At 51.5% G+C, this 27711-nt stretch overlaps 1 protein-coding gene across 1 annotated transcript; it reads right to left on the bottom strand.

Annotated features, from left to right (window-relative positions):
* Nucleotides 1-209: 209 nt before the first annotated feature.
* Nucleotides 210-24594, bottom strand: NPR1 (natriuretic peptide receptor 1; the record flags this gene model as incomplete). Its single annotated transcript, XM_080692273.1, has 22 exons — nt 210-272; nt 497-588; nt 4226-4324; nt 4501-4675; nt 5587-5655; nt 5748-5871; nt 5955-6101; nt 8219-8387; nt 8582-8737; nt 10345-10501; nt 10592-10663; nt 11792-11896; nt 12248-12325; nt 12466-12540; nt 14479-14599; nt 16541-16625; nt 16788-16923; nt 18515-18606; nt 19831-19966; nt 21259-21372; nt 22189-22388; nt 23907-24594. The coding sequence occupies 22 exons, from the start codon at nt 24592-24594 to the stop codon at nt 210-212; spliced, it is 3153 nt and encodes a 1050-aa protein (XP_080548399.1).
* Nucleotides 24595-27711: the final 3117 nt, after the last annotated feature.

Genomic DNA, 27711 nt, shown 5'->3' on the forward strand with positions numbered 1-27711 from the left:
TGCAGGGATCTGAGCCTTCTGGGCCTCAGTCAGAGGCGCCAGGTGCGCCCCTGTGCGTGACTCCGTGCTCTGAGTTCTCCCCCAGCCCAGTGGAGGCCGGAGGTCACATCTGCGTCTCTTCGCCACCTCTCAGATCCTTCTGCAGTGGGGAGGGCGGCCAAGGGAGGGGCCCAGGAGAAGGAGGTGCGGAGGGAGAGTGGGAAAGCAGGTCAGCCTCGGGTGCTACTGCCCCGCTCCCCCAGGAGCCAGTAGGTCCGAACCTTGCCTTTGCCCTGGAGAAGAGAGAGGGAGAGAGGGAGAGGGAGAGGGAGAGAGACAGAGAGAGAGAGAGAGAGAGAGAGAGAGAGAGAGAGAGAGAGAGAGAGGAGGGAGAGAGATTGGGGTGTAATGGTGGCACCCATACTTCTCCAAATCAGAAGAGAAGCCTAGGAACCCAAGTGGCTTTGGCTGTGAGAAGGGACCCAAGGGCAGGTGATGGCGGGGCTTCTCTTTCTACCTTCATTTCCACATCCCCACGAAGCTCCAGCTCGAAACCATCAAACTCCTCGAGGACAGCCTTGGTCTCAGAAGACAAGTGGATCTTCAGGGCTGGGTGGGGCAGAGGAGAAAGGTGGCAAGGGGTACAAGGGACAATCGGCCTGGGACGGATGACTCCCTTGAAACCTCTTAATTCGGAGAAGTCCTGCCTCTCCGAGTAACATGTGACCATCCTGGCTCCTTTAGAGCGTTAGAGCTGGGTGTCCAGCATGGCTGCCCATCTAATTAATTAAAACTAGGCAGGTTCGGTGGTACAGGCCTGTAATCCTGGGATAAGAGAGACTGAGGCAGGAGGATTTACAGGAGGATCGCACAGGTTCCACTCCCAGTACCACCAAAAAAAAGACACAAAATACAAAATCAGGCTGAGGGTGTAGCTTGAAGGTAGAATGTCCCAGTACTACAATAAATAAATAAATAAATAATAAAATAAAATCAGCCTGGGTTGTAGATTGGAGGTAGAATGCCTCTAGGTTCAATCCCCAGTACCAAAATAAACTAATTAATTTTTTATTTTGAAACAGGGTCTTGCTAAGTTACCGAAGCTGACTGTGAACCTGTAAATCCTCCTGTCTCAGTTTTTTTTTTTTTTTTTTCAATACTGGGAATGGAACCCAGGGGCATTCTGAGCCTCAGCCACTCGTCTGTACAAGGATCACAATCTCAGGGCTATAAAACCCCAGCACAACCCCTCGCACAACCGTAGGTATCTAATAAGTATTTGTGACTTAAAGTCAATAAATAATTATCAAGTCAGTAAATAATTATGGAGCCATAAATTTCTGTGGCAGGCTCAGAAGAGCTGAGTGACAATGGGCATGGTGCATGCTTGTAATCCCTGCATTCCAGAGTCTGAGACGGGAGGATCGCGGTTCAAGGACAGCCTCAGATAGTTATTGAGGTCCTTTGCAACTCAGTGAGACCCTGTTTCAAAATAAAGGATAAAAGTAGGGCTGGGGGTGTTGGGGGTGTAGCTCGGAGGTAGAATGCCCCTGGGTTCCATCCCCAGTACTGCAAAAAAAAAAAAAAAAAAAAAAAAAAAAAAAGGAGAAGGAGAAGGAGAAGGAGAGCTGAGCCGAATGATGATTACATGCTGGCATATTAAATAGTTTTCGCACCTTACCCTCTGAGGTAAGTATTTTATCCTCATTTCACAGGTGAGGAAATCTCCAGGAGGTACAGCAAATCAACACAGCTAGCTCTGGAGCTGAGATTCACACCCAAGTGGGCTGCTTGTTTTTTCTTTCTTTTTTGGGAGGTGGTACTGGGAGTTAAACTTGCAGCCTCAGCCAGGCTTAGTGTAATCCCAGTATTTGAGAGGCTGAGACAGGAGGATTGTGGTTCATGGTCAGCCTCAGCTACTTAGTGAGGCCCTTTGCAACTCAGTGAGACCCTGTTTCAAAATAAAGAATAACGAAATAGGGCTGAGGGTATAGCTCGGAGGTAGAATGCCCCTGGGTTCCATCCCCAGTACTGCAAAAGCAAAAAACCAAAACTGCAGCCTTGTGCATGCTAGGTATGTGCTTTACTGCTGAGCTACCTCCACAGTCCAAGTGAGCTGGTTTTAAAGCTATCTTTACCATACCAAAGATGGAGCAGAGAGACTTAAAGGCAAGATTCCTGCTAGGAAATACTCTGTGTGTGTGTGTGTGTGTGTGTGTGTGTGTGTTAATGGAGACTGAATACAGAGGCATTCTATCTCTGAGCCTCATCCTAAGCCCCATTTTATTTATTTATTTATTTATTTATTTATTTATTTATTTATTTATTTTGCAGTAGCGGGGATAGAACCCAGGGGCATTCTACCTCCAAGCTATACCCCCAGCCCATTTTTTATTCTTTATTTTTATATTATTATTATTATTATTATTATTACGGGTCTGGGGATGGAACTCAGGGGCATTCGACCTCTGAGCTACACCCCCTGCCCTGTTTTTTACTAATTTTAAAACTGGGTCTCACTGAGTTGCAGAGGACCTCACTAAGTTAGCTGAGGCTGTCTGCGAACCGCGATCCTCCCGTCTCAGCCTCCCGAGTGCTGGGATTACAAGTGTGCGCCACCACGCCCGGCATTATTCTTTATTTTGAAACAGGGTCTCACTGAGTTGCAAAGAGCTGAGGCTGGTCTCAAACTGTGATCCTCCTGTCTCAGCCTGGAATGCTGGGATTAAGTTACAATTTTTCAACTATGTTATGATATTAAAGCGACACACATTCAATAGCAACCATTCTTTGAGTTTTGACCTTTTCCTGAGCTAGTGATGTGCAGGACGGTACTCCCCTGCCATTCCGGACAGAATCAGTGAGCCCCGTGCTGGCAGCTGCCACGTGACCTTGAAGGGAGACAGCTGTACTCTAGACTAGATTGCGTCGCCAGCACTTTTTGTATTATTTGCTTTGTTTACACATCCAGTCATGTCCACAAAACACCCATTTGTGTGTGTGCATGAGATATCAATACTTATTATTATTATTATTATTATTATTATTATTTTTTTTTTTTTTTTTTTTTGCGGGTCTGGGGATGGAACCCAGGGGCATTCGACCTCCGGGCTACACCCTCTGCCCTATTTTTTATTATTTATTTTGAAACAGGGTCTCACTGAGTTGCAGGGGGCCTCACTAAGTAGCTGAGGCTGCCTGCGAAATGTGATCCTCCGGTCTCAGCCTCTGCCCGGCTCTCAATACTTAATTTTATTATTTTTATTTTTTATTTTTTATTTTTTTGGTGGTACTAGGGGTGGAACCCAGAGGCTTTCTACCTCCGGGCTATACTCCCAGACCTTTTTTTAGTATATTTTATTTGGAAACAGGGTCTCGCTAAATTGCCGAAAGCCTCACTAAGTAGCCGAGGCTGGCTTCGAACCCATACGATCCTCCTGTCTCAGCCTCCCAAGTGCGGGGATTACAAACGTGCACCACCACGCCCGGCTGTCAATACTTAATTTTAATGTAGGCTTGTGTTAGGTGGTTTTGCCCAATTGTATGCTGAGGTAAGTGTTTTGTGCGTGCTTTAGGTAGGCTAAACTTATGCTACAATGTTCTGTAGGTTAGGTGCATTGAAGTGTGTGTGTGTGTGTGTGTGTGTGTGTGTGTGTGTGTGTGTGGTATTGGGGATGGAACCCAGGGCTTTCTACCTCCAGGCTACTTCTCAGACCTATTTTATACTTTATTTGGAAAGAAGGTCTCACTACATTGCTGAAAGCCTTACTAAGTAGCTGAGGCTGGCTTTGAACCTCCTGTCTCAGCCTCCCAAGTACTGGGATTCCAAGCATGCACCACCATGCTGGGGTCCACTAAATTTTTTTTCCTGTACTGAGGATGGAACCCAGAGTCATTTTCTTCCAAGCTATACCCCCAGCCCTATTTTTTTAGTCTATTTATTTATTTATTTATTTATTGCGGGTCTGGGGATGGAACCCAGGGGCATTCGACCTCCGAGCTACACCCCCTGCCCTATTTTTTATTCTTTACTTTGAGGCTGACTGAGAACCAGGATCCTCCTGTCTCAGCCTCCTAAATGCTGGGATTACAAGCATGTGCCACCACACCCCGCTCGCCCTTTTTATTTTGAAGCAGGGTTCACTAAGCTGCAGAGGCTGAAGCCTCAGGTGTCGGGTAGGCACAGGTGCCAGGTATCCCAGGTTATCACCAGGCCCCTTCTGCTTCTCTCGGAGGGGCACCGTACCTTCCCCATTAGACTCCATTCTCGAGGCCGTGTTGACTGTGTCCCCAAACAGACAGTAACGGGGCATCTTCAGCCCGACCACGCCAGCACACACAGGGCCTGGAAGGGGCCAGGGAAGGGACAGGGCCGTCAGCAGTGGGGGTAGGCTGTTCATAGCAGGGCGCTCTAGGAGACCCCGGAGGCAGGCCTTAGATGTGAGGCCCGGGAGGGATGTAACCTGGACCGGTCTTCCTTTCCAGGGTGCACCGCCCCATCCCTGCCTCGGGCGGCCTCACCTGTGTGGATGCCGATGCGCAGACGCAGCTGCTCCTGGGGCCGATGGCGGATGCGGAAGGAGCGCACGGCGTCCAGCAGCGCCAGGGCCATGCGAGCCACCTCGGGGGCGTGGAGCCGCCCATTGCGCACCGGGAGCCCCGACACCACCATGTAGGCATCGCCGATGGTCTCCACCTGTGCGGGTGGCACGAGGGCTCAGGACAGAAGGCCACCTGCTGCCCACCTTGCATTGGCCCAGCCCCCACCCACCTGCCGCAACCTTGCTCATCCCCCATCCCCAGGGGCTCTCTGCAGGCTCCTGCCCAACCCCGGGGTCTACGGGTCTACGCAAGTGCCTTGGTCTCCTTTCTGCCTGGCCCTTCCTTCCTTCCTTCCTTCCTTCTCTTTTCTTTCAAGCTGGGGATTGAACTCCAGGAGAGTCTACATCTAAGCTACACCCCCAGCCCCAGCCTCCTTTTTATTTATCTGTGTGTGTGTGTGTGTGTGTGTGTGTGTGTGTGTGTGTGGTACTGGGGGTGGAACCCACGGGCTTTACTACCTCCAGGCTATACTCCCAGACCTATTTTATATTTTGTTTGGAAACAGGGTCTCACTAAGTTGCTGTGAACCTCAATAACTAGCTGAGGCTGGCTTCGAACCTGTGCGATCCTCCTGCCTCAGCCTCCCAAGTGCTGGGATTGCAAGCGTGCGCCACCACACCCAGCTTATTCTTTATTTTAAAACAGGGTCTCACTGAGTTGTAAAGGGCCTCACTAAGTAGCTGAGGCTGTCTGAAACCACGATCCTCCGGTCTCAGCCTACCAAGTACTGGAATTATAAGCATGCGCCACCACACCCCCAGATTAAATTTATTTTATTTTTATTTTTGTGGTGCTGGGGATTGAACCCAGAGGTGGTTCAAATTTTATTTTGAAACAAGGTTCTGCTAGATTGCCAAGAGTCTCCCTAACTACTGAGGCTGCCCTCCAACCTGCGATCCCCCTAGCTCAGCCTCCCAAGTACTGGAATTACTGGCATGGGCCACTGCGCCTGGCTCCTGGTCTTTTTCTCACCCGGTCCCTCTGTGCCTTCCTGTCCCTACCCACCTTGTATACATCGAAGTTGTCTATGACGGCATCAAAGCATGTGTACAGGTCGTTGAGCAGGGCTACCACCTGGAAAGCAAGAGAAGACCAGGGAGTGAGGGCCCCCGAAGGTAGGGCGGCGGGAGGGCTGCCCTCCGCGATGCTGACCCTCCCGGCCTTACCTGCATGGGCGTGCTCTCTGCCGACAGGGCCGTGAAACCCACAATGTCGCTGAAGTAGATGGTGACGCTGTCGAAGGCCTCTGCCTGGACGGTCTCGCCGCGCTTCAGCTGCTCAGCCACTGAGCTGAGGGGTTGAGCGGCAGAGGGTGAGTCTGGGCAGGATGGGGTGGCGCATGCACGGTGCACAGGCCAAGGGCAGGGACTCACTGGGGCAGGATTTGGTAGAGCAGGGCCTCGGCCTTGCGCTTCTCCTCCAGGTAGGCCTGCGTGCGCTCCTCCACCAGCTCCTCCAGGTTGTTGGCGTACTGCTCCATGCGCGACAGCAGGTTGTCCAGGATGTTGCTGCTGTTTTCCCTGGAGGGAGAGACAAGGGGCCCAGGTGAGCCGCCCAGGCGCACAAGGGCAGCCATGCAGGGCTGCAGGAAGACCAGGCCAGCTGGGCCTGGTAGGATGCAGGGGAGCCCAAGCAGGGGCAGGGGGAGAGCTCAGCTCCAGACCCCAGGGCCAAGTAGGAAACTCCTGACATCACTGGTTCATATTTGGTGAACGCCAGGAAGTTGTGTGCCCGCAACTCGGGAGGTCGAGGCAGGGAGAGAAAGTTTGAGGCCAGCCTGGGCAGCTTAGCGAGACCTGCCTCAAAATGAAATTAATTAATTAGTTAAATTTTATTTTTGCACTGGGGATGGAACCCAGGGGCTCCCCTCCATCCCCCGGTACTGTGGATGGAACCCAGGGGCATTCTACCTCTGAACTACACCCCCAGCTCTATTTTTATTCTTTATTTTGAAACAGGGTCTCGCTGAGTTGCAAAGGGCCTCACTAAGTAGCTGAGGCTGTCCTCCAACCATGATCCTCCAGTCTCAGCCTCCCGAATGTTGGGGTTACAAGTGTGCGCCACCACGCCCGGCCCATTTTATTTTTTAATTTGGAATCGCGGTCTCACCGAGTTGTTGAGAGCCTCACTAAGTTGCTGAGGCTAGCTTCCAACCTGTGATCCTCCTGACTCAGCCTCTCAAGTACTGAGACCACAGGCATGCGCCACCAATCCGGCTCAAAATAAAATATTAAAAGGTGGAGTGCCCCTGTCTTCAATCTGTGGTATGGTAAAAACAGAACAAAATATGGTTGAGCAGGGAACCCTGGCACATGCCTGTGATCTCACCTGCTCTGGAAACTGAGACAGGAGACAGATAGTTTGAGTCCAGCCTGTGATATTTAGGGAGATCCTGTCTCAAAAGAAAAATTAAAATGGTGGCGCACGCTTGTAATCCTAGCATTCGGGAGGCTGAGATGGGGGGGATCGTGGTTCGCAGACAGCCTCAGCTACTTAGTGAGGCCCTCTGCAACTCAGTGAGACCCGGTTTCGAAATAAAGAATGAAAAATAGTGCTGGGGGTGTAGCTCGGAGAGCATTCGGATAGAATGCTCCTGGGTTCCATCCCCAGCACCACATATGTGCACGCGCGTGTGCGTGCACGCGCGCACACACACACAGAGCTGGGTATAAGATAAAGTGCCCCCCGGGTTCAATCCCCAGTGCTGGGGGTGGTAGGTGGAGGGACACGGGTCTATGATAGAGACACAGGCAGCAGAGGAGAAGGTGGGAAGGTGGGATCTGAGCTCAGGAGAAACACTGGTAAAGGTCTCTCTCTTTTTTTGTTTTTTGCTCTGGGGGCAAGATAGGAGGCCAGGGGTGTGGTCCATTTATTCCTTTTTTTTTTTTTTTGGTACTGAAGATTGAACCTAGAGGTTCTACCTCCAAGCTAGACACCCAGCCTTATTTTTTTAAATTTAATTAATTAATTTTTGTTTGTGGTACTGGGGATTAAACCCAGGGACATTCTATTCTACCACTGAGCTACATCCACAGCTCCATTTTTACTTATTTATTTAATTAATTAATTATTTATTTATTTATTTTGCGGGTTTGGGGGTGAAACCCAGGGGCATTTGACCTCCGTGCTACACCCCCTGCCCTATTTTTTTATTCTTTATTTTGATTTTTGAAACCGGGTCTCACTGAGTTGCAAAGGGCCTCACTCAGTAGCTGAGGCTGTCGTGGAACATTAATCCTCCTGTCTCAGCCTCCGAAATGCTGGGATTACAAGCCTGTGCTACCACCCCCAGCTATTTTTTATTTTGAGACAGGGTCTCTTTACGTTGCTGAGGCTGGCCTTGACGCTGCGATCTTCCTGTCTCAGCCTCCCAAGTACTGGGATCGCAAGCACTGCCTCCATGCCCGGATATTCTGTACAGCCCTGAAGAGCCTATGAGCCAGCGAAGGGGAGTGGGCCAGAGGGTGTGGGGTGTGGATGTGGGGGGAGGAGAGGGATATGGATGGGGGATGGTGAGGCCATGCTGGGCTGGGTGGGCTCTTGTGGGGAGGCTGGAGCGGGCTCCCTCCTCCGCTGCAGGGACAGGTGAGGCGTGGGGCTCGGGGTGGCTGTGGTGGGGGGTGACCAGGACCAACACCTGTTAAACTTGCGCAGCGTCATGCGGATCTGCTGGAAGGGCGGCCGCTCCTGGGGGTCCTCGGCCCAGCAGCGCTGCATCAGCTGCCCCAGCTCCTCCAGATGGCTCTGCAGGGCCAGGGAGGGCCGGAAGGGTGGCTGCTCCCCCCGGGTCACACGCTCCACGATCTCTGTATTGTGGGGGGCCAGGGGTTAGCCAGGGGCCCAGTGAGAGACTGGGTCGGCTGCGGGGCAGGACCAGGGTTGGGGTGGCCGACTGGCTCCTGGCAGCAGCAGAACACAGAGGAGGCTGCACCCTGTTCCAGGGGCGCTTCCTGGAGTCCCTTTCCCTGGGGCTGGGGTGGGGGACAGTGTGGCCTCTCACCTTTGGGACTGAGGTCTAACCCTTCCACATGGAAGACCCCACTCCTCAAGGCGATCTCCTGGAGGATGATCCCAAAGCTGTACACGTCACCAGCCTGGGAGCCCCGGGCGGGCGGGGAAGCCATTCGTAGGAGCTCAGGGGCCGTCCACAACTTTTCTGTGGGTCAGAGGTCAGGGGTCACAAGGGCAAGGAGCCCAAAGGTAATGGATGAGGGATTTTACATCCTGGTGGGGGGAAAAAACCTAACAAATGAATATGATATTTCATAACAAAAAATAGTATTAAAAATTATGGTGGCTATAATCCCACCTATAACGTGCCTATAATCCCAGTACTTGGGAGGCCAAAACAGGAGGATTACAGGTTTGAGGACAGCCTCAGCAACTTAGCAAGACTTACAGCAACCTAGCAAGACCCTGTTTCAAAATAAAACAAAAAGCCTGGCGTGTTAATGCATGCTTTAATCCCAGTGCTTGGGAGGCTGAGACAGAAGGATCTTGTAGGTTTGAAGCCAGTCTCAGCTATTTAATGAGGCTCTCAGCAACCTAGTGAGACCCTGTTTCCAAGTAAAATATATACATAAAAAAATAGGTCTGGGAGTGTAGCCTGGAGGTAGAAAACTCCTGGGTTCCATCTCTAGTATCACACAAACACACACACACACACACACACACACACACACACACACACACAGTGGCCCAAAAAATTGCAATAATAAAAGTAAAACTGGAGCCGGGCGTGGTGACGCACACTTGTAATCCCCGCGCTTGGGAGGCTGAGACAGGAGGATCGCGCAGCTTCAAAGCCAGCCTTACTGGTTTAAGAGACCCTGTTTCCAAATAAAAATATAAAATAGGTCTGGGAGTGTAGCCCACAGGGGTAGAAGGGTTTCCAGGAACCCCAGTACCACACACACACAAAAAAAGTAAAACTGGCAGGTGGGCATGGTGGCGCACGCTTGTAATCCCAGGATTCGGGAGGCTGAGACAGGAGGATCGCAGTTTGTGGCCAGCCTCAGCTACTTAGTGAGGCCCTCTGCAACTCAGTGAGACCCTGTTTCAAAAATAAAGAATAAAAAAAATTGGGCTGGGGGTGTAGCTTGGAGGTAGAATGCTCCTGGGTTCCATCCCCAGTTCTGAAGAAAAAGAAAAATTCAAAGAAAAAAATAGAAAAAAATAGGACTGGAGGTATAGCATTCCCTAGTACCAAAATAAATAAATAAATAAATAAATAGCCGGGCGTGGTGGCGCACGCTTGTAATCCCTGCGCCTGGGAGGCGGAGACAGGAGGATCGCGCAGGTTCGAAGCCAGCCTCTCTGGCTTAAGAGACCCTGTTTAAAAAAAAAAAAAAAAAAAAAAAAAAAAAATATATATATATATATATATATATATATATATATATATATATATATATATATATATATATATTAGGTCTGGGAGTGTAGCCCGGAGGTAAAAGGGCTTCCAGGAACCCCAGTACCACCACAAAAAAAAAAATAACTAAATAAACAAAACAGAGTAATATGGTGATAATTCTGGGGAAAAGAAAGCTTTGGAGAGGGTGGGGGACTTTGGAGAGGGTGGGGGAAATTTGGCGGTCAGTGTGGGACTGATGGGTACCCATGGCAGTGTTAGAGCTGCCCCCCCGCAGCCAGGAGAGGCGTGCCCAAGCTGGGCAGAGGCCAGGCTGCAGGCTCCCAGAGCGGGGCTGGGGTGTGGAAGGTGAGGGCCACGCTCCCTGGTGCGTGCGCAGCCGGGCTCACTGGCATAGAGGGTGTGCCCTTGCTCTGGCTCCGGGTCCCGGAAGCTCTCCAGCCCGTAGTCGGTGATCTTAAGCACGAAGCGCCCGTCCACCACGCAGTTGGAAGACTTGAGGTTCCCGTGGGAGCAGATGGCCCCGTGGTGTAGGAACAGCATCCCCTGGGGAATGTGGAGAGGCAGAGGTCCTGGGCAGGGCCAGAGGAGATGGGCCTCCATCCCGCCACGCCCGGTGGGGTCCTCGGGGCCCACCTTGACGATGTCGTTGGTGAGCGAGTACCGAAACATCCAGTCCAGACTGATGCTTTCGTTCTCCAGGATGTCCTGGGGAGGGGGGGGGGCGAGGAGAACACACCTGTCACACAGGCGCCCAGAGTGGTAGGAGGGCGCCGGCGTCCCGCTGCTCAGAGCAGTGGCATGGAACAGCACTGCGGATCTGTTCCAACGTCATCACCTGCTTTGCAATTGGGGCCAATAAAGGCCAGATTCCCAGCATTTGGGAGGCTGAGACAGGAGGATGGTGGTTCTCAGCCAGCCTCAGCTACTTAGTGAGGACCGCCGCAATTCAATGCGACCCTGTTTCAAAATAAAGAATAGAAAGCCGGGCGTGATGGCGCACGCTTGTAATCCCAGCATTTGGGAGGCTGAGACTAGAGGATCGCAGTTTGCAGACAGCCTCAGCTACTTAGTGAGGCCTTCTGCAACTTAGTGAGACCCTGTTTTCAAATAAAGTATAAAATAGGTCTGGGAGTATAGCCTGGAGGTAGAAAAGCCCCTGGGTTTTTCTTTTCTTTCTTTTCTTCTTTTTTTTTTTTTTTGGTGGTACTGGGGTTCCTGGAAGCCCTTCTACCTCCGGGCTACACTCCCAGACCTATTTTTACATTTTCATTTTTGGAAACAGGGTCTCCTAAGCCAGCGCGCGTGGCTGGCTTCGAACCTGCGTGATCCTCCTGTCTCTGCCTCCCAAGCGCGGGGATTACAAGCGTGCGCCACCACACCCGGCGCCCCTGGGTTTTTCTGGGTTCCCAAGTACCAAAAACAAAAAAAAATCTTGCTAGGGTTGGAGCTCAGAGGTAGAATGCCACTGGTAGAATGTCCCCAGTACTGCAAAATAAAGAATAAAAATTAAGCCAGGCGTGGTGGTGCATGCTTATAATCCCAGCATTTGGGAGGCTGAGATAGGAGGATTGTGGTTCTCAGACAGCCTCAGCTATTTAGTGAGGCCCTCTGTGACTCAGTGAGACCCTGTTTCAAAATAAAAAATAAAAAATAGGGCTGGGGGTGTAGCTCAGAGGTAGAATGCCCCTGGGTTCCATTCCCAGTACCAACACACACACACACACACACACACACACACACACACACACACACACACACACACACAAATCCAGAAAGATGGAGGCTTGCCTGACTCATGGGGCTAGAGCCAGGTGATGCTCCCTGTCCACTCACCTGCAGGCTCCCCCGGGGACAGTACTCTGTGAGGATGCAGATGTTGGGGGGGTCGGTGCAGGCCCCCACAAACCTGGTCAGGTGTTCATTCTGCACATCCCGCATCTGCAGGTGGGAGGCAGTGTCAGGGGCCTGGCAGAGACCTGTCTCCTCCTCCGGGGTGTCTTCTGGCCTCTCGCTCCCATTCGTTTTCTGCAGACCTTGTGGGGACCCTCCCTGGTGATTTCTCGCCACGTTCTTTAGCCATCCACACCCAAATCTGCTTCCAATGCCTCTCCCTCCATATCCTCCACCTCCCGGGGCATCACAGATGGCTGCTAGAGGTCCTTCCTCCAGGGTGTCTATAGAGATGGCTATCATCTTAAAATGATGCCCAACCCCGGCTTTCTTGGGTTGCCTGTGCTGAGCCATCCCCGTGTCCCTGGACCATCGCTTCCCCCACCACCACCACATTACATGCTTCAGTTCAAACAGGACTTTTCGGGTCAGCTCAATGCGCTTCCGGTTCACCCTCTTCACAGCCACCAGGTTGCCCTGAGGAAGGAATGGGGGTTGTCACTGGGGAGAGTGGTGGCCCGGTGCCCAGGTCAGCCTGCCCCAGGACGCTCCCCAAGTCCTTCCAAGGGCCCACCCCACTCCAGTGCCGAGGCCCAGAGGTCTGTCCCCAGGCCCACCTTATAGTACGCTGTCTTGGCAAAGACTTGGAACTGGCCCTCTGTGGTTAGCAGTGAGCCGTAGTTGGAACCTCTCTGAGAAAAGAGGGTGGGAGTCAAGGTCAGCCCAGTGATGGCCAGCCCAGGAGCCCAGTCTGCATCTGGGTGCTTGAGCAGCGTGGGGGACCTTCACTATCCTGCCTTATCTCTGTGTCACTCACCCCCTTTCCTTTCCTTTTTTTTTTTTTTTTTTGGTACAGAGGCAGGGATTGAACCCAAGGGCATTCTATCTTTGAGCTACACCCTCAGTTTTATTTTATTTTATTTTTGTGTGTGGTATTAGGAATTGAACCGAATTCTGCCTCCAAGCTACACCCCCACCTCTATGTTTTATTCTTTATTTCAAAACAGGGTCTCACTAAGTTGCAGAGGACCTCACTAAGTATCTGAGGCTGACCCCGAACCCTGCTCCTCCTGACTCAACCTCCCAAGTACTGGGATTACAAGAGTGTGCCAGCCACCACACCCGGATTTTTTTTTTTTTTTTTAAATTTTGAAACAGAAGTTTCGATAGCCATTTGGGAGGCTGAGACAAGAGAATCGGGGTCGTGGACAGCCTCAGCTACTACTTAGTGAGGCCCTTTGCAATTCAGTAAGACCCTATTTTTATTCTATTTTTATTCAAAATAGAATAAAAAGCTGGGCGTGGTGGCCCACACTTTTAATCCCAGAGATTGGGAGGCTGAACAGGAGGACTGCACAGGTTCGAAGCCAGCCTCAGCTACTGAGTGAGGCTCTCAGCAACTTAGTGAGACCCTGTTTACAATAAAATAGGTCTGGGAGTACAGCCTGGAGGTAGAAAAGCCTCTGGGTTCCACCCCAGTCCCACAAAATAAAGAAAGACAGACAGATAGAAAGAAAGAAAGAGAGAAAGAAAGAAAGAAAGAATAAAAATAGGGCTGAGTGCATAGCTTGGATGTAGAATGCCCCTGGGTTTCATCCCCAGTAATGAAAAAAAAAAAAAAAGTTTCACTAGGTTGATGAGAGTCTCTATTTGCTTAGACTGTTCTCAAACCTGTGCTTCTCCTATCTGAGCCTCCCAAGAACTGAGATAACAGGCGTGCACCACCACACCTGGGTTATTTGTTTTATACATATACTTGTTTTCACAAATACTATCTCTTTTGACTGTGTGTGTGTGTGTTTGTGTTTGTGTGTGTTATTGGGGATTGAACTCAGAGGCATTCTACCTCTGAGTTACACCTTCACTCCTGTTTTATTTATTTATTTATTTATTTGTCCTGGGGGGTGAACCCAGTGGCTCTCTACCTCCGGGCTATACTCCTAGACCCATTTTATATTTTATTTGGAAACAGGGTCTCACTAAGTTGCTGAGAGCCTCACTAAGTAGCTGAGGCTGGCTTCAAACCTGCGCAATCCTCCTGTCTCAGCCTCCCAAGTGAGGGGATTACAAGCGAGGGGATTACAAGCGTGTGCCACCACGCCCGGCTTTTATTTTTATTTTGAAATGGGATCTCACCGGGCGTGGAGGCGCAGGCTTGTAATCCCCAGCATTTGAGAGGCTGAGATGGGAGATCCAGGTTTTCAGACAGCCTCAACTATTTAGTGAGGCCCTTTGCAACTCAGTGAGACCCTGTTTCAAAATAAAAAGCAGAAAAAATAGGGCTGGGGGTGTAGTTTGGAGGTAGACTGACCCTGGGTTCAATCCCCAGTACTGAAAAATAAATAAATAAATTAATTAATTAAGGAATTAAAAAATAGGGCTGGGGGTGTAGCTCGGAGTTAGAAATCTTGTGAGTTCAATTCCCAGTCCTGCAAAAAAAAAAAAAAAAAAAAAAAAAAAAAAAAAAAGGAAGAAAGAAAGAAAAAAGAAAAGGAAGAAAGAGAGAGAAAGCAAAGGAACCCAGCCCCATCCTGCCCCGGTGAGGCAGGTCTGCCTGTAACTGGGAGGGCTGTGGTTCCCGCAGGCTGGGAGCAGAGCCCCCTGTGCGCCCCACCAGGCCGGGTTCTCACCGCGCTCAGGGTCAGCCTGCTGCCGGCGCTCCGCAGGTGCTTCTCCAGGCTGCTGGGCTGCAGGTCCTCCCAGCGCACCCGCCACAGCTCCGAGGCCAGCTCCTTCTCCAGCTGCATCTTCCTAGGGCAGGAGGCACCCGAGCCTGCGCGTGAGCCCCACCCGGGGCGCGCAGCAGCCCCTTCCCACAAGTCCCCACGCTTAAATGCTCAGGGATGCATGCGGGCAGAGGGTCGGGAACCTGCGTGAAATTCTGTCCATGATCTCTTTTGGAGATTAGAAGTTACTGTATCTATTACGTGTGTGTGTGTGTGTGTGTGTGTGTGTGTGTGTGTGTGTGTGTGTGTACTGAAGATTAAACCCAGGGTATTCTACTAATGAGCGACTCCTATACCCCTTCTCAATTTATTTATTTATTTATTTAAAGTAAATGTTCTACATTTAATCTGCATTTGGTGCCCCTCCTCCCCTTCTCAAATTAAAAAATAAATTTATAAATAGGGCCAGGCGTGGTGGCGCTCGTTTGTAATCCCGCGCTTGGGAGTCAGAGACAGGAGGATCACGCAGGTTCGAAGCCAGCCTCCCTGGTTTAAGAGACCCTGTTTCCAAATAAAAATATAAAATAGAGCTGGGCATGGTGGCGCACGCTTGTAATCCCAGCATTTGGGAGGCTTAAACCGGAGGATCGAGATTTGCGGACAGCCTCAGCTAATTAGTGAGGCCCTCCGCCACTTAGTGACAACCTGTTTCTAAATAAGAATAAAAAATAGGGCAGGGGGTGTGCCTTGGAGGTCAAATGCCCCTGGGTTCCATCCCCAGACCCACAGGGGGGAAAAAAAGAAAAAAAATATATATGTATGTATGTATGTATGTATGTATGTATATGGTCTCTAGCAGGGCATGGTGGAAGAATGCCCCTGGGTTTCATCCCCAGTATGGCAAAAACAAACAAACAAACAAACAAACAAATAAATAAAATAGGGTCTCACTAAGTTGCTGAGGGTCTTACTATGGGGCTGAAGCTGAACTGGAACCTGAGACCTTCCAGTCTCAGCCTTCCAAGTACTGGAATTACAGACACACACCACCACTGACTTGTTGATTTCATTCCTAACTATTATATAGTATAGTATAGTATATAGCATGTACTATATCAAAGTAGTAGATGCTCAGTGAGCATTGATTTCCTCTCCTTCCTCCTCTTTTTTTTTTTTTTTTTTTTTTTTTTTGGTGGTACTGGGGGTGGAACCCAGAGGCTTTCTACTTCCGGGCTATACTCCCAGACCTTTTTTATATTTTATTTGGAAACAGGGTCTCACTAAGTTGCTGAAAGCCTCACTAAGTAGCTGAGACTGGCTTCGAACCCGTGCGATCCTCCTGTCTCAGCCTCCCAAGCGTGGGTATTACAAGCGTGCATCACCACGCCCGGCTCCTTCCTCCTCTCTTTCCTCCACAATTAACTTGCTTGTAAGTCCACTTCTCTCTTTTTCAGGGGTATTGGGGATTAAACCAGAGGCATTCTACCTCCGACCTACACCCCCAGCCCTATATATATATATATATATATATATATATATATATATATATATATATATATTTTATATATATATTTTTTTTGTGGTCCTGGGGTTCCTGGAAGCCCTTCTACCTCCGGGCTATACTCCCAGACCTATTTTTACATTTTTATTTGGAAACAGGGTCTCCTAAGGCAGCGCGCGGCTGGCTTCGAACCTGCGCGATCCTCCTGTCTCTGCCTCCCAAGCGCGGGGATTACAAGCATGCGCCACCACGCCCGGCCCCAGCCCTATTTTTTTATTCTTTTTTTTGAAACAGGGTCTTACTGAGTTGCAAAGGGCCTCACTACGTAGCTGAGGCTGGCCTCAAACGGCGATCCTCCTGTCTCAGTCTCTCGAATGCTGGAATTACAAGGGTGCGCCACCACGCCTGGCTTTTTCTTCTCCCCGCCTCCCTTGGCCTTCCCCTGCCCTCCCCTTACCCTCCAGCCATGTCCCTATTAGTTTTCCAAGTCTCCCTGGGTCCATTGCGCCCCGTGCCATGGCTCACCTGTATATGAAGAAGGAGACCATCAAAATGCTCAGCAGGGAGAGGCTGCCCACCAGAGCCAGTACCTCCAAAGTGGAGAAATGGTCTGCGGGAGAGAGTCTGAGTTGTGGCAAGACAGATTTGGGTTTGACAGCAGGAGGAAGGAGCTTCTAATAGTCAGTGAACTGAGATGCCAGATGCAGAAAGGGAAAAGGCAGGAGGAGGCTCTGTCTCCAGAACAGAGGCGCGGGAAGCCAGGGCCAGTCACCTTGGTTGCAGGCTGGGTCCTCGTTGTCGAAGCCACATTTAGGGATGTCAGGAGGAGGGTACCCCAGCGGCCAGTACAGTGTGCGCCCTGATACGGCCACCAGCTCCTGGGAGGTCCCGTTGTAGTTCAGCACTACCTATGAGAAAGCAGGGGTGGTGGGTGGGTGAGGGCCTGGCCTGCGACCTGCAGTCCAGGGGCATGGTCCTGCCTCCCCTGCCGCAGCCATGCTGCCAGGGCCTGTAACTGAGCAGCCATCTACTCCCCAAACCCTGCTGAGCTTGCATGCAGAAAGCCGGGTGTGGTGGCACACGCTTGTCATCCCAGCATTTGGGAGGCTGAGACAGGAGGATCGTGGTTCGCGGACAGCCTCAGCTACTTAGGCCCTCTGCAACTCAGTGAGACGTGATTTCAAAATAAAGAATAAAAAATAGCTCAGAGGTCAAATGCCCCTGGGTTCCACCCCCAGACCTGCAAAAAGAAAAAGAAAAAAAGAAAACTCCAGAGACAGGCATGGTGGTGCATAACTGTAATCCCAGTACTTGGGAGTCTGAGACAGGAAGGAAGTAGGTTCGAGGTTAGCCTTGGCAAAGTAGTGAGACTCTAGGTAGTCTAGTGAGACCCTGTTTCATTTTTTATTTTTTTATTTTTAGTTTTATTTTTGCAGTACTGGGGTAGAACCCAGGAGCATTGTATCTCCAAGCTACAACCCCAGTCCTACTTTTTTAGTCTTTTTTATTTTTTGAAACGGGGTCTCACTGAATTGCAAAGGACCTCCCTAAGTAAGTAGCTGAGGCTGGCCGCAAACTGGGATCCTCCGGTCTCTGCCTCCTGAATGCTAGGATTACAAATGTGCACCACCCTGCCCAGTTTTTATTATTTTATTTTCTTTTATTTTTTGTGGTACTGGGGATTGATCCCAGGGGCATCCTACCTCCAAGCTACACCCCCACCCCTATTTTATTTTTATTTGGAAACAGGATCTTGCTAGGTCCTTGTACAGGCTGTCCTTGAACCTGCGATCCTGACTCAGCCTCCCATGTACTGGGATTACAAGGGTGCGCTACCATGGCCAGCTGTTATTTTTTGTTTTTTGGTGGTCCTGGGGGATGGAGCCCAGGGGCTTTTTACCTCCGGGGTATAGCCCTATTTTATAGTTTATTTGGAAACAGGGTCTCACTAAGTTGCTGAGAGCCTCACTAAGTAGCTAAGGGTAGCCTTGAACCTGTGCGATCCTCCTGTCTCAGCCTCCTAAGCACTGGGGATTACAAGTGTGTGCCACCACGAGCAGCTTGTTTGTTTCTGAAACAGGATCCCGCTAAGTTTCTGAGGCTGGTCTGGAACCTGCAATCCTCCTGCCTCAGTCTCCCGAGTATTGGGATGATAGGTGGACACCTCCACCACCCGGTTCCAGCGGAATCATAATCAGGATAGAAGCACAGGAACAGGAAGGGGCTGTGTTCCGTTCAGTCCATGTTCCTGGGCCTCATCTGCGTAGCTCTTGTCCAGGAAAAGCCTTCCCTGGCTGACCCTTTGGCCTCTGGCCCTTCCTGGCCCACCGCATGGACAGGGCTGAGCAGAGGCTTTGCTCTGGGCACTGGAGGTCCTGCCCAGATGCCCAAGCATGGTAGAGACCACAAAACCCACAGATGCCCTGGCGGGGCCATGGGGGAAGAGGGGGGAGAGATGACCTTCTGAGTTGGCACTGCTTTCTGAGCCCAAAACCCTACCCTGAAAGCGCCAGTCTCCGGATCCATATCCCAGAGGGAGAAGTCAGTCTCTCGATCTCCGTTGCTGTCGATTTTTAGGTAACCAGTCACACCTGCGGGCAGGGGGACGATGGCTGAGGTCTTCGGTCATTGTTTTTGTTTTGTACTGGGGGGGGGGTGAACCCAGGGGCATTCTATTTGGGATCTACACCTCCCCCCAGGCCTTTTTGTTTTGAAACAGGGTCTTGCTGGGTTGCTGAGGGTCTCACTAACTGGCTGAGGCAGGCCTGGAACATGTGATCCTCCGTGTCTCAGCCTCCCAAGTACTGGGATTACCATGTTTTGAGAGAATGGTACTGGTGATTGAGCCAGGGGGCATTCTACCTCTGAGCTACACCCCCAGCCTTTTGTTTTATTCTTTATTTTGAAACAGGGTCTCACTGAGTTATAAAGGGCCTCACTAAGTAACTGAGGCTGTTCTTGAACCGCAATCCTTCTGTCTCAGCCTCCCAAATGCTGGGATTAAAAGCATGTGCCACCACATCCTGCTTTTATTTTTATTTTTATTTTTTGCGGTACTGGGGATAGAACCCAGGGGCATTCTACCTCCGAGCTACACCCGCAGTCCTATTATTTATTTATTTATTTATTTTTTGTGGTACTGGGGTTCCTGGAAACCCTTCTACCTCCGGGCTACACTCCCAGACCTATTTTTATACTTTTTTATTTGGAAACAGGGTCTCTTAAACCAGCACAGCTGGCTTCAAACCTGCGGGATCCTCCTGTCTCCACCTCCCAAGCACGGGGATTACAAGCGTGCGCCACCACGCCCGGCTAGTCTTTTATTTTTGAAACAGGGTCTCACTGAGTTGTGAAAGGCCTCAGTAAGTAGCTGAGGCTGTCCACGAATGGCGATTCTTTGAAACAGAGTCTCACTAAGTTGTGGAGGGCCTCACCGCTTCATCTCTCATCCCCTGGTCCTCCAGCATGTATAGTATAGAATAGAGTGGAGGATTCAGCTGTGTTGGCAGCAGGAAGGACTAAGGTGGGATGTTTAGGAGGACTTGTTGGACCTGGGGAGTTGAGGGGAGGAGGATGTGGAAGAAGGGCTGGAGATACAGCTCAGTGGTACAGTGTCCCTGGCGCAATCCCCACTACCAAAAAATGGGGGTCTGCTATCTCTGAAATGTGGGTGTTAATTTTATGCATCCCCATCCAAGCGGGATCCTTTCCTAATGGGCGAGAGAGAAAGGCCTCTATGGGCAAGAGGCAACCCGGCTGCTTGGCCTCCTGCCGGAGCCCTGGGACTTGGCCCTCAAGGCAGCCCAGACCCTGACCTTGGAAGCTGCAGTTCCACATCCTCTGCGTGACATCCTCCCCATCGGTGACAGTCCCCCCGTGTGCCAGAGTCTCCTTCACTGCCTGGAGGTAGAGCAGCAGCCCGTCGTGGAAGGACGCTGGGATGATGTTCTCCTGTAGGCCAAGTAGAGCTCATGGGAGAGGCAGGGATGGATGAAGGGCGGGGAGCAGAGGGTGCCTGGGGAGGGGATGGAGGCCCGGGCGCTAGGACGGGAATGCATACAATAACATTCACAGTCCAGAGACGGGGACTCCCTTTTTCTGGTACTAGGGATTGAGCCAGGGGTACTCTACCACTGAGCTATATCCCCAGCCCTATTTAATTTTTTATTTTGAAACAGGGTCTTGCTGTTGGCTGAAGCTGATCTCAAATCTGTGATCCTCCTATCTCAGCCTCCCAAGTATAAATACTGAGATTACAGGCAGGTGCCACCAATACGTGGCAAGTTGGGACCACTTTTTTTTTTTTTCAGTACTGGGGATTAAACTCAGGGGCATTCTACCTCCAAGATACACCCCAGCCCTACTATGTGTGTGTGTGTGTGTGTGTGTGTGTGTGTGTGTGTGTGTGTGTGTATATTTTTTTTTGCAGTACTGGGGATGGAACCCAGGGGCATTCTACCTCTGAGCTATATCCCCAGCCCTATTTTATTATTTATTTGTTTATTTATTTTTATATTTTTTGTAGTACTGGTGATAGAACTGAGGAGCCTTTATCTCTGAGCTACTCATATATACTCCCAGCCCTATTATTATTATTATTATTATTATTATTATTAATTTATTTTTTGGTGATACTGGGGGTGGAACCCAGGGGCATTCTTCCTCTGAGCTATACCACAGCCCTATTTTTTATTCTTTATTTTGAAGCAGGGTCTCACCGAGTTGCAGAGGGCCTCACTAAGTAGCTGAGGCTGTCCCTGAACTGTGATCCTCCTGTCTCAGCCTCCCAAATGCTGGTATTACAAGTGTGCGCCACCACGCCCATGTGTATTCTTTATTTTGAAACGGTCTCACTAAGTTGCAGAGGGCCTCACTACGATGCGGAGGCTGGACTTGAACCCGTGATCCTCCTGTCTCAGCCTCCCAAGTACTGGGATTACAAGCGTGTGCCACCACGCCTGGTGAGATGGGACCACTTAAAAGACGTCTATGAATATATATCACAGATCAATGAATCCTGCTAGGAAGAGCGGGCAAGATGTGCCATCCTTGTTTTACTGATGAGGCTCTGAGGTCCAGGGCTTGAATTTGCCATGTCTCCCTCTGTCAGGAGAGATACAGGGACACTGGGAGGCTCAGAGAGGGGACCAAGAAGTCCTGAGATGGCTGGGAAAAGAGGATGCGAGAGACCCATGAAGCAGAGGCTGGAGGTCCCCGCTGGAGGGTCCAGGACCCCCTCCTACCAGGCCGTCCTCCATGGTGAAGTTGAATTTCTCCTGGGCCAAGAGTTTCAGCTGCTCCAAGAATGCTGGGTACTCGGGATTGTCCGGCTCTTTGTAGGTAATGGTTTTGACTGCCTGAAGAAGGGGTTAGTGTAGAGGGAAGGGCTGGGAGCTGACTCCCAGACCTGTCTCTCCACATGAGTTAAGGCAGATGGGACCACGTGCTGCGTGAAGTGGCGCCTGCTCTCCATCTGTGGACTCTTATATTTTTTTTTACTTTTTTGTGGTTCTGGGGATGGAACCCAGAGGCTTTCTACCTCCGGGCTATACTCCCAGATCTTTTTTATATTTTATTTGGAAACAGGGTCTCACTGAGTTGTTGAGAGCCTCACTAAGTAGCTGAGGCTGGCTTCAAACCTGCGCGATCCTCCTGTCTCCGCCTCCCAAGCACGGGGATTACAAGTGAGCGCCACCACACCCGGCTTATTTTTATTTTTTTGTGGTACTGGGGCTGAAACCCAGGGGCATACTACCTCTGAGCTACACCCTCAGCCCTATTTATTTATTTATTTATTTATTTTTTTATTTTTTGTAGTACTGGAAATGGAACCCAGGGGCATTCTACCTCCGAGCTACACCCCCAACTCTATTTTATATTCTTTAATTTGAAACAGGGTCTCACTAAGTTGCAAAGGGCCTCACTAAGTAGTAGTTGAGGCTGTCTGCAAACTGCAATCCTCCTGTCTCAGCCTCCCAATTGCTGGGATGATTACGAGTGTGCGCCACCACGCCCGGCTTTAGACCTTTCTTATCTTTAAGACATCCTGGGTCCAAAGCCCTTTGCTGTCTCTCTGTGATAGAGAACTTGTTTTCCTGGAATCCTTTCAGATGCCTAGGGGCCCAGTACCCAGCAACCGTGAGTTCCACAGCCCGAGGAACTTGGGTGCTCACCTGGAAGGCCCGGCGGGCACTGGCATCCTGCCCATCTCCCCTCTCCCAGGGCCTGTGGGGAGCAGGGCCCGGTGCCCCTCGCAGGCTTTGCCCAAATACATCCAGGTGGAAGAAAACGTAGTCCTCCCCACTCAGGCCTGCCTCCAGGGCCAGGAGCATCAGGGTGCGGAAGGCATCTGGGGAGCTGCAGACATAGATAACTAGAGGGGAAGGAGGAGTCAGAGGGAGAGAGAAAGACAGAGGGAGACAGACAGACACACAGACAAAGAGACAGAGACAGACAGACAGAGAGACAGAGAGAGAAAGAGAGATAGACACAGAGATAAAATAAGTAAATAAGTAAATAAATAAATCCTCTTTACTTACTTATTTACTTATTTTGTACTACAGATGGAACCCAGGGGCACTGTACCTCTGAGCTACATCCCCAGCCCTATTTTTTAGTCATATATATATATATATATATATATATATATACACATATATGTATATGTGTATGTATATATATGTGTATAATATATATATATATATATATATATATATATATATATATATATATATATATATATTGCAGTACTGGGGGTGCAACCCAAGGGGCATTGTACTTCCAAGCTATGCCCCAGTCCTATTTTTTAGTCTCTTTATTTTATTTATTTATTTTTCCAGTACTGGGGATGGAACCCGGGGGCATTCTACGTCTGAGCTACACCCGCAGCCCTATTCATTTATTCTTTATTTTGAAACAGGGTCTCGAGTTGCAAAGAGCCTCACTAAGTAGCTGAGGCTGTCCACAAACCACCATCCTCCTGTCTCAGCCTCCGGAATGCTGGGATTACAAGCATGCCCCACTACACCTGGCTTAGTCTCTTTATTTTATTTTATTTCATTTTATTTATTTATTTATTTTGGTGGTACTGGGGATGGAACCCAGGGGCCTTCTACCTCCAGGCTACACTCCCAGACCTATTTTATATTTTATTTGGAAACAGGGTCTCTTAAACCAGCTGAGGCTGGCTTCGAACCTGTGCGATCCTCCTGTCTCAGCCTCCCAGGCGCGGGGATTACAAGCGTGCGGCACCACGCCCGGCCTAGTCTTTATTTTTGAAACAGGGTCTCACTGAGTTGCAAAGGGCCTCGCCAAGTAGCTGAGGCTGTCCCAGAACTGCGATCCTCCGTCCCCCTCCCCCCAAGGCTGGGATTACAAGCCTGCGCCACCACGCCCGGCAGAGACAGGAGATTTAGAGCTGGTTAGTTAAATGACAACAACCGGCTCAGTTTAGACATTGCTCTGAGAGAAAGAACCGGGTGGGAGGAAGAGAAGTGGACAGCGGAGGGGGAGAAACGGAGCTGGGGAGAGGGGTCATGGGACTGGGGAGAGTGCAGCAGGTGGACCCCAGGGTCAGCTGGGAGGGTGTGCGGTAGGTGGGGGTGCTGGAGGAGGGGAGAAGGCGGCAGGAAAAGGAAAACCTAGGGCGTACTAGCGCTAGACGGACTCCCGGCTTTGGGCTTTGGCGCTCCTGTTAACTCTGGAGGCCGCGGGAGGCTGGGAGGGGCGGTGGACATGGGGAATGTAAACTGGGGTCGGGTGGAGGAAGAGGGGCAATTAGAAGCTCGGAGGCCGAAGGGCTAAGCCGACTGGGACAGGAATGAGGACCAGCCGGAGAGGGCCGGCCGCCCGGGTCAGAGCAGGCCCGCGGGCGGGTCGCGGGCGCTCCTACCTCGGCCTTTGCGCCGCACGGTGCGCAGCAGCCTGGCGTAGTGGTCGCGGTCGCCCTCGGCGAACTCCAGGTGGTCCACGGTGATGTTGAGGTGGTCTCGGATCCGCATGTACAGCCCCTCCACCACGAAGAAGCAGGGCTGGTCGTCGCCCGGCCGGTAGGCGTAGAGCACCAGCGCCTGGCGCCCCCAGCCCAGCCGTCGGTGCAGCGCGGCCACGAAGTCGCCCAGCTTGGCGTGGCTGGGCCCGGCGCGGGTGGTCAGCGCGTACTCGTCCTTGGCCCCGAAGCCCAGCGCCGGGGCGCCCGCGGTCAGCAGCGGCACCCGCCAGTGGGCGGTGAAGCGCCCCACCGGGGCGGCGGCGTACACGCAGCCGGGGCCCAGGAACACGGCGGGGTCGTGCTCCCACTTGAGGTCCACGGCGGCCAGCGGCGCGGCAGTGTCCGAGCAGGCGCCCAGCGCGTTCTCGCTGCTGCCCAGCACCGTGCGGACCGTCCAGCCGGGCAGCGAGCCCGCCCGGGCCAGCGCCAGCTCCACGGCCGGCCCCACGCGCGCCCAGGACCACGGGTACGAGGTGTTGGCCAGCGGCAGCACCACGGCCACCGTCAGGTTGCCCGCCAGGCTGCCCCGGAGCCCCAGCAGCAGCGGCAGGAGCAGCAGGCGCAGTGGGGGCGCCCGGGGGCGCGGCATGGCCTCAGCGCGCACCGCGGCCGGGGGGCGCCGGCACCATGCTCCGCTGGCTCAGCGGCCCGTCCGGGGCATCGGGCGCCCCTGCGGGGGGGAGCCCGAGCGCGTAGGGGGGCGCTCCCAGCCGGGCACGTGAGCCCCAAAGCAGAGAGGGTCCCAGTGGAGGGCGCAGGGGCTGCGGGATCCAGGAGCGCGGGGAGCAGGTGGGAGCCGGGGGCGAGCACAGAGAGAGAGAAAAGGTCTCAGGGGGAGAGGGAGAAAAAGAGGGAGAGAGAGAGGAATGTGGAGAGATGGACGGAGGGAGAGGGAGAGAGGGCGCGCGCGCTCCGGGGAAGGATGGAGCCCGCGCCAGCCACCACGGGGGCCCACGTCTCCGTCTGTCTAGGGGACCGAAGAGGACCGGCGGCCAGCCCCAGCCCTCCCTCTCGCCGCCTCCCCTCCCCGCCGGGGTGACCGCAGAACCCGAAGAGCCAATCCGGATCCTCAGCTCCTTCCCCCCGGGTGGGAGGAGGGCTGGAGGTGTGCGGCCCGGCCGTGGCGCCCCCCTGGCCGCCCGCTCCTACCGCTCCCTGCGGGAAGGGGGCGCCGAGCGCTGCCGCCTTGGGGTCTTGACACCCAAAGGTGCGAGCTGTGCGACCTGGGGTGTCTGGACACGCCGCGGGAGGACGCGCTTCTGGGGGAGGCGTTGGAGCCGCCTGGCCCGGCCCATCTCCGCTCCCCCACCGCCTTCCAGAGTGGTGGGGGCAGAGTTAACCCTTCAGGCCCCAAAGTGGGAGAGCAGGTGGGCGGCTGGGGCGCGGGGTGGGACCCGGGAGTGACCTCAGGGATGCTCCGAGACCGTGCGTGTTTGGTGTGGAGGGACACTGCTACGTTGGGCCTGCGGTGGCGTTGGAAGTGACCCCTGGAGGTATATAAATTGGGGGGCAGGTTTTGGGGCGCTGGACCGCTGGGACCCGGGTCCAGGGCGCTGTGGACTCAGCCTGCCCTCTACTGGCCAGCAGGAGGCATTGACGAGGTTGCTCCGCCAATCTCTCCAGATTTCGGCCCAAGGAAGACCTAAGATGTGCAAACTTAATTTCAGCAAAACCTTCCCAGGGCACGTTCTGTATGCCATGTGCCAGTTAGATGCCTGACGAGGACCATAAAGACGGGTATCTACAGTCCGTGGCCTGGGACAAATAGCCAGTCTGCGATGTGAATTGGGCATCGCTAGGGAGACAGGAGTCAATTGCTAAGGGCGCTCAGATGAGGGCTGTGAATTCTGCCTGGATTGGGGCCAGGTAAATCTCCAAAGAAAAGTAATTCAACACGAGTCAAAAATTGAGAAAGTAGCCCAGCGTGGTGGCGCACGCTTGTAATCCCAGCATTCGGAAGGCTGAGACCCGAGGATCACGGTTCGAAGACAGCCTCAACTACTTAGTGAGGCCCTCCCCAATTTACTGAGACCCTGTTTCAAAATAAAGAATAAAACATAGGGCAGGGGTTATAGCTTAGAGGTCGAATTTCCCTGAGTTCCATCTCCAAACTCGCAAAAGAGAGAGAGAGAGAGAGAGAGAGAGAGAGAGAAAGAGAGGAGGGTATTCAGCATAGAGAAGGCAGAGTATTGAAGTCGGTTTCCTATATATGGAGTTTTGGAATACATTTGAATATCACGGTGCAAAGCTGGTGACCAGGGGCCAGTTTCAGACTGCAACCATGCCTTGGCTCTTAGGAACCCAGGGCCTTGAACATATTGGGGGTGGGACCCAGGGGCCTTCTACCTCCAGGCTATACTCCCAGACCTATTTGCTGAGAGCCTCACTAAGTAGCTGAGGCTGGCTTCGAACCTGTGCGATCCTCTTGTCTCCTACTCCCAAGCACGGGGATTACAAGCATGCGCCACCACGCCCGGCTTATTTTTTGCTTTCAAATGGTCTTGCTAGGTCACTGAACCTTCTATCCTGCCCGAGCCACCCAAATACTGGGATTACAGGCATGCTTCTATATGGCCTGCTTGATTTCTCTGACTAATTTTCTTTCTTTTCTTTTTTGGTATTGGGTATTGGACCCAGGAACATTTTACTTCCCCCAGCCTTATAATTTTTTTTTTTTATTTTGAGACAGGATCTTCCTACATTGCTGGGTATCTCATTAAGTTTCTGAGGTTGTCCTCAAACCTATAACCTCCTGTCTCAGCATCCCAAGTACTGAGGTTACAGGTCACCCCACCGGGGCCAAAATATTTTAAAACAAAAGTTAGCTGGGCATGATGGCTCATGCTTGTAATCACAGTATTTAGGAGGCTGAGAAAGGAGGATAGGTTTGATTTAGTGAGAGTCTTAGTATCCTAGTGAGACCTACTTTCAAAACAAAAACAAAAAATCCTGGGTTTGAGCCGGGCGTGGTGGCGCAGGTTTGTAATCCCCGCGCTTGGGAGGTGGAGACAGGAGGATCATGCAGGTTCGAAGCCAGCCTTGCTGGCTTAAGAGACCCTGTTTCCAAATAAAAAATATAAAATGGGTCTGGGAGTGTAGCCTGGAAGTAGAAGGGTTTCCAGGAACCCCAGTACCACAAAATAAATAAATAAATAAATAAATAAATAAATAAATAAAAGCGGGATTTGTAGGTTGGAGGTAGAATGCTCCTGGGTTAAATCCCCAAGACCACACACACTAAAAAGGTTAAGAACCCCAGCATTTGGGAGGCTGAGACAGGAGTATTGCAGTTCGTGGACAGTCTCAGCTGCTACTTAGTGAGATGCTTTGCAACTCGGTGAGACTCTTTTAAAATGAAGACTAAAAAATAGAGCTGGGGGTGTGGCTCAGGCAGAATGCCCCTGGGTTTCATCCCCAGTATTGGAAAAAAAAAATCTTGAGAGTCTAGAAAAATCTATACCTGGTCCAATCAGGTATGTATGTATGTATGTATGTGTATATATATATATATATATATATATATATATATATATATATATATATATTTTTTTTTTTTTTTTTTTGGTGGTACTGGGGATGGAACCCATGGGGGGATTCTACCTCCAAGCTACAGCCCCTGGCCTATTTTTTTTATTATTTATTTTGAAACCGGGTCTCAGCTGGGCGTGGTGACGCACGCTTGTAATCCCTGCGTTTGGGAGGCTGA

The sequence above is a fragment of the Muscardinus avellanarius genome (assembly GCF_963383645.1).
Source record: "Muscardinus avellanarius genome assembly, chromosome: 3".
NCBI classification, from domain to species: Eukaryota; Metazoa; Chordata; class Mammalia; order Rodentia; family Gliridae; genus Muscardinus; species Muscardinus avellanarius.